We start from the raw sequence: 10816 nt of genomic DNA on the forward strand, positions 1-10816 counted from the left end.
ATTAACTTAAATTGGTAGGGGAGATTTATTCTTTTATCTAAGTAATAGGTTATTTACGGCTTTTTATAGCTTATTTAGTAAGAAAATAGAATAAACCTTAATTAAATCTAGGAGCTTTACTTTATATAAGTTGCCTATTTTCTTAAGGACCTAATATAGTCCTACTATCTAATAGTCTAGCTTATAACTGGGCCGTTTTGTCTTCTAGTTCTTTATTATAACCTAAACTATATTACTTACGGTAAAGTCGGGCTCGCGCCTATACTTATTCGCCTGCTATTCTATTAATTTTTAGGCCTTTTTTAGATTTATATAAGCTACCGTCTAGGCTTCCTCTAAGCGCTTAGCGTACTACTAGGCTTTGTTTATAACGGAACCTTATAGTAGGAACTACGGTAGGCTTATTATTAGGCTAGGTATATAGGAAATATAAATATAAAAGTTAACAACGTAATAATAACTGGTGGAGTGGTTGCCTAATAGATTAACTCTAATTGTATTCTAAGAATTACTATAAGAAAGGAATTATCTAGGTAGGGACTAAGGGTCCTTAAATACACAACTATACTCCTATAAAATCCTTCTTATACGTAATATATATACACTCTATCTACTTTATTACGGATTATATAGATCCTATAAATTATATAGATTATATTATATAACCTTGGTTACTATTCCTTATTATATAGTTCTACTAGTTCTATTCTAGACCGTACCTAAATTAACTAACTAGCTTCTTCTAACTCCTCTCTAAGTAGTTATAATATTATACTTAAAGCGTCCGTAATACTATCTCCTTCCTCTTTATCTTCGTTCTTAAAGATCTCTAATATCTCTAAGTTGTTTATTAGAGGTGTAATATCCGTCTAATTAATTTAGTTAATATTATTACTTATTATACTTAAAGCAATTTCTTCTTCTTTAACCGCTCGTCGCGTTCGTACTATTGCTGTAATATTATCTCTTAGTAAGATTATGCCGTCTCTATATTCTCGCTGTTTAAAAGAGGGGTTAGTTTATATTATATTAGTAAACCCATCTTTGTAATAACTGTCCTCTTACTTAAAGTATACTAAAGTAAATATTTATTCGTCCTGTAATGTTCGCTTTATCTTTAATGCCAAATATACGCGACCTATTACTCTTAATAGTCGTCTAATTCCCTAATTAATTTATCTTAGGGTTTTATATTTAATCTACTGCTATAAAGTTAGATAATAAGCTATCTATTACTCTAGCGAAGTTACGCCATTTTTATAACGCAGAATAGGAGGCTGCTAATGCTTAGCAACGGGCCCTTAAGTCTTATCTTATGGCATCCGCTTAGTTAATCTATCTTAAGAAGAAATATAAAAAGGTTTATTCTAAGAAGTAGAAACTTATAAAATAAGGTTTATAGGAACTTAATAATAAAAAAACGGACTCTTTTCTAATAGAGAAGGAAATAGATCTAAGTAGCTTAGCAACTGCTCTTCTTAGGTCCCCCTTAGGTAACTTATTTTTTAGTAATCCTTTTTTATTAATACTACCTAACCTAATCTCTTTTAATACTCCTATACCTTTCCTATAGCGTTCTTTAAATTTTCTAGTAGTTCCTAAGTAGTCTCAGTATAGCCTATCTACTTAACCTTATACTATATTTCGTTGTTAATATCCTTATAGCTAACGATCTTTAAAACTTACTATTTATTCTCTTTCTATCCTCTATATATGTCTGCCTTATAGACTAATAGCTTAATATTCCCGTATGCTAGCTTTAGTATTATAATGTGCTATATAGGGTAGATCTTTATTTTAGCTAGTAGGTTTAACTTAAATATAACCGGTAAAATCCTTTATATAATTTTAAAAGGTCCTAGTTTAACATAGTCTAATTTCTTACTTAGTTGTTAGCTTTTAAAATTTTTATATAGTAACTACACTTTATCTCCCTCCTTAAGATCTGGTCCCTTAGATCTCTTAGTATTATAGTACTTTTTTATTCTCTTTTATACTTTTTTTACTAATTCTATAAGGTCTATATAAAGATTTATTAACGTCTTTATTCTTTCTTTAGCTATACCACTTATTTTCTTTACTTATTATAGTAATAATAATATTCTTAGCTTATATCCGTAATTCGCCTTAAATAGTAATATGCCTATCCCTTCTTATGGTGTTATATTATATATAAACTATATAACTAGTTATTTTATTACGCGGGAAACTACATTAGGAAATGGAGGCTTCCTTTACGGGCAAGGCGCCCTCACTTATTGACCCCGGCCAAGCTAAGACTACCCCTTAACCTTAACCATAAAAGGCCATTTCTCTCACTACTTTTCCTCTTATCCTCTATCTTTCCTTTCTCCTAACGCTGCGCCTCCTCCTCTTCTTACTGCTAGTCCCTAGCACGGTCGTATTAAGGCATTTCTACTATCCCCTTAGCGCTAATACGTATACAAGTCCAGCCCGCTTATTACTTTATTCCCCTATATCTTAGACTAATAATTAATATAGTTAACTGCGGCCCTTCTAATAAGCGAGTCTCTATTCTACAATAATATATAAATAGTCTTAGCCTCCTCTCCTAATTCCCGCCTCTGGAGCCAATGGCTTTAATTTTTATTAAGCTCTTTTAGCGCCGCCTCTATCCGCTAAGCGCGTCTATATCCTTATAATTCTGTTCTCTTTCTTATACACACCCTCTCTCCTTTCGCCTTCTAGATAACGCTAGTCCGCAACCGTCCTATAGAAAGGGGGTTAGGGGAATTCCGTAGTTACTAGCCGCGTCAGCACTATTATCTTATTTAACTCTGCCACATATCTCCTTCCAAGGTAGGGAGGGATAGGCATGCCACATCGCCCCCCTTAAGGGCTTAAGCGAGCTTACGTTATATTTATTTTAGCTAACCTATACGCTGTTTTCTTACCTAGGATATGCTATTAGTTAAACGGCCCACTTTAGCGTTTGCCAATAGCTAAAGCCACCTATATTACAACTAGTATCCCTACTAGGCTACCTAGCGGAAAAGTAGCTGGACGTCGCTAATTTAAGTAACTACCCCATGCGGGGCTGTATTAGGTATTATTCAAACGGACATTATATAGAGCGTTGTTTAGGTGGCCATATATGCCTACCTAGTAGTATAGTTGCGTTGCCACGGATATTTTAGAGACGCCGTTCAATCTACTGGTTTAGGGCTAAAGGGCTATTAGCTTTGCCTAACTACTTAGCAGCAGAGCGGTAAAGAATTAATAATCTAGGCTTCTAAGCCATAGGGCTATATAGGAACCACCTAGATCAAAATTGGAAGGTTATAGCTTTTAGGCGTATAATAGATTAGCGGTATAGCGGCATAACTGCGAAGGAATCTCTAACACTAGCTAGCCACGTCAGGAGGGCGAGCATCCTTATACAGTCTTTTACCTAATACATTTATAAATATGTATACAATCACCGAGTAAGCGGCAGGCGTATCCGTCACTAGGCGGTTAGCATTAGAGAGCCCTGCTCGCCACTAATAAGGACACTACCTTCTTTCGTTATAGATAGCTTATAACACACACGTATAAGCGGGGCTTTACCTGCTAATATAAGCGGCGTAGAAGATTAACTAGATTAGTATTGTCGGGAAGTAAATAGACACGTTAGCACTACCCTTTACTAAGGAACTAGGGTAGAGAATTTACGCTATTAACCTCCTAATAAGGGGCTAGATGCGACGGCTGTGTTAGAGCTAAACACGCTAGCTTAGATGGGCGGATACGGTTCAACCGCAATTTACTAAGGCTGTTAATTAGGCGCCGGAATTCAAGCCCTTATAAACCTTATCCTACAAACGGTAATTAACCCTAGTCTATGCCGGAGGCGCATGTATTAAATGCTTTAATTTAATAAGAAACCTAAATAAGGGGTAAAGGGTAATAGATAAGTGCTAGTAGCAAAGGGAGAACTGACGTGCACTTAAAAAGACCGTTAATTCCCCCTTAAAGCTTTTAAAAGCTATAAAGTAATGGCAACTCTAATAATAATAATGTTGGCACTATCTTAATCTTCATTTTATATCCCTTACGAAATTTCGCTTAATAAGAATAATTTCTACACTAGTCCCCCTAGAAGATTAATAGCTTCATCTCAGTACTATAGAATTACAGCCCCTAAGAAAAGCGCGAGTAGTAAACCTAAAAGGAGAAATAGGGGAGGACCTCTTTTCCCCCTAAAAAGTCAAGAAGCATTAGAAGCTTAGGCACTTAATAGTATATTATTCCACCTAGGGCCTTAATTTAGAGATTCCGTCTAATAAAGCGCCTATAGACCCTATATATAATTACAAGAAAGCTTATAATAAGTATTACAAAAATGACGAGGATAATAAGGATAATAAGGAAGATTTCTATAGGGATGGAAATGACAGTCAAGTCTCTAGGGGAAGTACTTAAGGTAATTATCCCACCACTCTCCCTCTTTCCCCAGCAGTTCCAAATATATAGTTTTAACGACTAGTAGCAAATCTAATAGTTATTAAAGACGATATAGCTAATCTAGACTTAGAAGCTAAGGGCGATAAAGCTAGTAACGTTAACGATAAAGCTAGTAAAGTTAATAAAGCTAGTAAAGCCAATAACTAATTAATGCCCCATAAATTAGGTATGTGCCTCCCTTTAACTTATAATAGCCTTATCTAACAATTAGTAGATAATAGGAATAACGGTAGTAATAAGGATAATAAAGATAAGGAGCTGCCTTCGTTAGAAGCGCTATAAGAGGAGGTACGCGCACCTGTATATAATTATACCACACCCTTAATACTAGACGGTAATTAAATAGATAATTTAGCTAAGGGGCGTCGCATTAGAACTGCTTCGCAGTTTAGGTAAGAGCTTAGGATATTAGTAGCTACTAGTTAAGAGTTTTTAGGAGCCAAGAAGTTAAAAAAGTGGAGGTCTAATTAGCTTAATTAACTAAGCAGCATTAATTATATCTCTAATACTTCCGTTAGCGAGAGCGGCGAGAGTATACGACTTAAGAAGTAATGAAGGCCACCTACTTCCTAGAGGACCACGCCTTCCGGCTCTCCCACCCTTAGCCTTAATAACGGTGACGGTATTAAGGAGCGAGCGGCCTCTACTACGCGGCCCACTAGCCCCTCCCCCCGGCACTATATGTCTCCTTATAATACTAGACCACCAAAATATAGGGCTAATAACAGTTATAATTATATTCTGGACAATCTTGTAAACGGCTTAACTAAAGAAAGCGATAATAAGGACGGCGATAACGTTATAGACGAAGGTAAGGCCGAGAACTATAGCGACGGAAGTGATGATAGTGACGATACGGATAATAACAACTCTAGGGACGGTAATAGTAGTAGTAGCGACAAGGATAATAAGGCCTGCGGGTGTACAGGGCGACGAGAATTACCAACCCCTATTAATGGTTAATTAAAGATAAAGCGTGCTATAAAGCATTATCTCTAGCAGTCTTAGTATTCCTATTTAGTCTTGTCTATATACGCGTCTAAACGGAACACTGCGCTTACTAGCAATTATTATAAGCGGGTTGCACCCCCTATATATAATCGCCTACGTACCTAAAACCCGCTACTAAACTTAGCCTTTAGCTCTAACTCTAATAAAGCAATACTAGGAGCTGCCTTAAATAATTCGGAAGAATTATTAATCTAAGCAGTTTTTAGGCGCTAGGAAAATGGGTCGTATATACTAAATATACTTCCTTAATAACTCTACTTGCCAGTTAACCTAGTTAAGCGATCTTAAGAGCTAAAGCCCTAAGAATTAAAGCCTTAAAAGCTAAAGTTTAGAATAAAATTTATAGAAGAGAAAGACGCACTACTTATTAATTTAAAGGAGGAATAGAATCTTTTATAGGAATAGATTAAAGACCGCTTTCTAAAAAGAAGTCTTAGATCACTATAGGCGCATTATTATTTAAAATTAAAGGCCTAGCCTGCTATATAGAAGAAAAGGGGCCAGCCTACTAGGCGGAAGAGACGGTAATAATAGTAGTGCCCTTCTTTTAGCTTAAAGGTCTATTTCTTATTAACCGGAATTTAAGGCTATAAATTGTCCTAATTAGCGCTGCCAATAGGACCAGTATTTTTAGTACTAGTTAGCGGTTAACATTTCTTATTATATATTTTATTTATGGCTTAATCTATTTATAACGCATTTCCTATTACATAAGGGCCGTATAAAAAGGTCCGTAAGAGTATTACTTTTTTAAGGGCGGTAAGCAAGAGCTACTTATCACCACTTATAACGCTACGGACGATAGAGAATATAAGGCTGAAACTATATTCACGACTTAGCCAGCCAATTAAAATTACGTAATATAGTGGAAACCAAGCGGTAGTCCAAATAATATAAAGTCGGGCGTTAATAATTAATTAACTCATATATACGACGTAAAGGCGCATAAACTAGTTACAGTTAATTTGCCTTATAAATAAGAACGAGCCACGAGAATCCAATCCTTGGAGATATTTTAGTCGGCAGAGGGGCCATATATCTAGTAACTCTAATCCCCTAGACTACGGCCAATGCATAGCTAAAATGCGCATTATAGCGGACGCCTTACCCGTTCTACTGTTTAGCTAGTAGCCTAATCATATATATAATATTCTGCGCTAGAAAGCTTTAATAGTAGAGCAAAGCAAATCCAGCCGCAGCTCAGCCCGCTTGGCAATTCTTTTATATAACCCTTCCCGTCAGGCACTAACCTCTAAGCAGCTATAAACCTATCAGCTGCAGCAACACCTCCATTTTCCCTTATAAATTTCCTTTAACCCTACTTCGCTAATTGTTCGTAGCGTAGCTTCGTAAAGCCGCTCTCCGTTTAAGTCTACAATTTACCTCTTTTTATATTTCTTACGTTCTACCTTTTACAGTTATCCAGAAATTCTATTCTCGCTATTAAGGTAAATATTAGCTTAGCCATTTTATCCTATATAGCATATACCTAATTACTTATATCTTTTATAATAGTTATGCTTTAATGCGTATATACTTTACGGCCTTTTATTCTAAAACAAGTTCCTAAATTAGCCGCCATTTCTCCTTAGACGACTATCCGTGATTAAGAACGCTTTATAAAAGACAGCATTTACTTAATTTTTCACGTCTATAGAACACCTCTCCTTTATAGCCACCAGTCCCGCCGACTTATATAGTCGCACTTCTAGCTATATAGATTATATCCGCTAAGGCTAGGGATAAAGTATTTAGTAGGGAATAGGAGGAGATCGGAGGTTATATATTTAAGATAACGGAGGATATAACTATAACATTTAAAGGCAGATTATGTAATATTAAAGACGGTAAAAGGAAGCTAGTTAAAGCATTAGGTATAGAAAATGGATAAGTAATAAGAGAGGTTCTTATTAGGTATAAATGTTATATAATAAGGGCATAAATTAAGTTAAAGAAGAGGTAGTAATAAGTGGTAATCTAAAGCAATATATGCCATTTATTTGTAGATAAAAGTCAATCTCTAGCTTCTTCTATAGTATTTTCCTAAAACTTTAGAGTATCTAGATCCCCTAAACCAAATAAATTAAAGATATTCTATCTATCCTGGTGGCCGATCCTAAGTATAAAGAGAGCGTCCTTATTATCCTTTTCTGGCATATATATAGACAGGCAATTCGTAACCACTAGTCCTCCTCTCTCCTTTTCCTTTCTCCATAAATTGCTCGTCTTCATCCTAGTGCAAAATAGCTTAGGGAGGTTTTTAATTATATAGCGCCTTATAAATAAGAAAGAATAGTACTAGCCCTCCCCTAGTAATACTAGATATCCTATTTAATATTAACTATAGATGCGACATCTTATTAAAGGTCATTTTATAGACCTAAAGTCTGCTATAATTCTAACCGGGGACGCTTTAATAATGGTTTATCTGTAACTTAATAATACGCTAGTATAATGGCGCTTAAAGGACTTTTAGAAGAGGCGTCTATTTTAGATAAGCATTAATGTATTAAATTTGGGGAACAAGGTGTCTAACTATTGGTTTTAGGATTATTAAATAAGATTATACTTTCCTTTTATAACAAATCTGGCTCTAAAATATATAAGTAACTAATTAACAAGCACCTAAGACTTATATACTAAGCGTTTAATAAGCGTCCTAAGGGATCAGAGCTTTAGAATGCCTCTCCGATAACTAAGAGTCTTAGGCTAACCCTGGCGATAGTCAATACTAAGCACCGATTATATAACTAATTAATTATTACGCACCTGAGCCTAGGTTTTAGGCTCTAGTTAACTAAGCTTCTCTATTAGGTCCAGCTTGTTAATTTAGCAACGCTGCTATAATTAATTATACTCTCTCTTTAAATAGGGAATAGAGGTTTATATACCTTTATTTTGCTTACATTTTATAGGTCGGAGCTTAATATGTGCTAATCCGGTCAGTATAATATTATATATAAAAGAAGGGTTCGTACTTTAAGGAAATAAGGCTTATATAAAACTAAGGTAACTATAGCTGCTAGTAAAGCCCTATTCTGCGGCTATTAACTTAAGGAACTTTTTATCTATAGGCCTTAAGTTTAGACGATATAGTTCGTAGTTTTTAAAGTGAGTAAGGTACTCTACGACAATGTTAAAGCTTATTTTAGCACATTCCGTTAACGGGATAACTAATACCATAGCAAGAAAGACGTGATCGTTTGTATCCTAAATATCCGTGTATACGCGATGGGCTTGGGCCTTCCGCTATTTCGTTATATTTTGGCCGCTAGGCTCCTTAATAGGCTCGCCCTAAATAAAGTTAAGATAGGAGTTTTTTAAGAGTGCTTAATTGCCACGTATTATACCATTTGTTTTTAATTACTTAACTTTCTTATCAATCTTAATAAGGAATTTATTGATTTCCGCATTGGAACTCAGTAGGGTCAACCGACCCGCCTCGGAAGTTATATATTAGTCTATAGTTAGGAACGGATCTAGAATATTATAGCTAGTGACCCTCTTTATACAATAGAGTGAAATTTAATAAAGTAAGACGGGTATGGGTAAAATGTAGTTTTATATAGATTTAGGTTTTAATTTTGGCGCCTATATGTTATAACGTGTTATATAGGGATTGGTTCAGCCAATAGGTATATAAGGAAGATTAACCGTTAGGGTATAGCTATATATCAGCTAGTAGAACGTCTAGGGACTGTATCGTCTTATTACAGCCTATATTTCATTTCACTCCATTTTATCTCGTTTTAGCTAAGTTTTAGACTTTAATATACCTTTAAGCTTCATTAGTTCTAATATATATGTACTCTCTTTATACCAATCCAAGACATCCTACCTAGATCCTATATACAGTTACTTACAAAATCGGCTTCCGGTTTTTATACTTTAAAAATTATCAGCGTATAGTCCTTGCTATAGCTCTTAGTATACATTTTACCCAATAAGTATGTAGGGAGAAGTATACCGAAACATTGTTTCTCTATATTTATCTTCATTTCATTTATCGCCGAGATTGTATTTAGATGTTCCTCGCTAAATAGCCTACCTCTCTAAGTATAAACTCGCTGTCAACTTTAGGCAAGCCGCCTTAACTAGCCTAGGGGTAAAGCTTAAACGTCTAGCACTATTTATATTATATAGCTGTCGCTGCCACTAGACGTTATCGTCAAACGCTCCCTCTAGAACGCCCTTAAGAACTTCCTCTAGAACTCCCTACAGAACTTCCTATAGGCTCCCTTCTTAACGCCCTATCCGGCCCTCTTTAGACGCCAACTTTAGACCTTTATATTGACGGCCCTGACGCTAATAACTGTTTCCATTCCTTGTATAAAGCGTCTAAAACAATCTCCGTGGAATCTCGAAGACCTATATACTAAAGGATAATATTATACAGTATCTGCCTGGCTTAGGAGGAAGGGACGTGGTTAGTATAGGCATTATAGCGCTCGTTATACGTCTTAATGCTGTTATAAAGTTCTCTAAGCCTTCGGAATGGCGCTTAATGGATAGAGAAAAGCTTGTTTACCAACGTCTTGGCTATAATTACTGCGGGATCCTTCGATACTTTAGGCCATGTGGGGCTATAGAAAATGCTATAATCCTATAGTTTGCGAGTTATAGATCTATATGCTAATACTTTATAAGGTAGAAGAAACTAGTTCCGCTTTCCCTTAAACTTCAATAGGCCGAATAAATTACTAGAGCTGTTTGTTTTATCTATTTGAGAAATATACTATATGGCGATATCTCCTGCAATAATATATTCCTTAATAAAGGGCTTAATGCGAAGCTTAGTGATTTTGCTAGGTTAGCTATTAATGACCTTCTACCCCTTATTTGTTATAAGACTAGTTATAAGCTTCCTAATTAAGATATTTTAAAGAAAACTAAGCTCTTTGCTCTTAGTTTAACTATTTATAAGATAATAACTGGTTCTAAACTATATAATAGGCTCTTAGATAAACAAATTTGTATAGCATTTATTGAGGGACGCTTTCTAGATCTGGAGCCTCTACTTGCGTTTAGGGACGTTATTACAAATTGTTGGAAATAGAGTTACGGAAGTGTAGACGAAGTCCTTTAAGACGTGAGATCCGAAGGTATAGCTTAATTCTTTGACTTTACTCCTAGCACTGACCACTTTTTAGTTACTAAAAATTCGAATCTATGCTCGACTTTACTGCACTATTTATATTTATTTCCTATTATACTTACTACTTTGTTTCTATTTCTACTTCTACTCTAGGCAAAGAGTTGTAAATTACTTAATATATATTAGTAAAGACTACTGACTTACTCCTTAGTGCTTATATTGTTTTCTTAAAGTGGACATTAA

General features: G+C 35.3%; 1 protein-coding gene across 1 annotated transcript; it reads right to left on the minus strand.

Annotated features, from left to right (window-relative positions):
* Window positions 1-8511: 8511 nt before the first annotated feature.
* Window positions 8512-8688, minus strand: K441DRAFT_541101 (uncharacterized protein; the record flags this gene model as incomplete). The annotated part of the gene is made up of 1 exon (XM_067642628.1): window positions 8512-8688. A coding segment is annotated over one exon (177 nt), but the record flags the coding sequence as incomplete, so codon positions are not given.
* Window positions 8689-10816: the final 2128 nt, after the last annotated feature.

Source organism: Cenococcum geophilum (genome assembly GCF_001692895.1).
Source record: "Cenococcum geophilum 1.58 unplaced genomic scaffold K441scaffold_5, whole genome shotgun sequence".
In the NCBI taxonomy this organism is placed as follows: domain Eukaryota; kingdom Fungi; phylum Ascomycota; class Dothideomycetes; order Gloniales; family Gloniaceae; genus Cenococcum; species Cenococcum geophilum.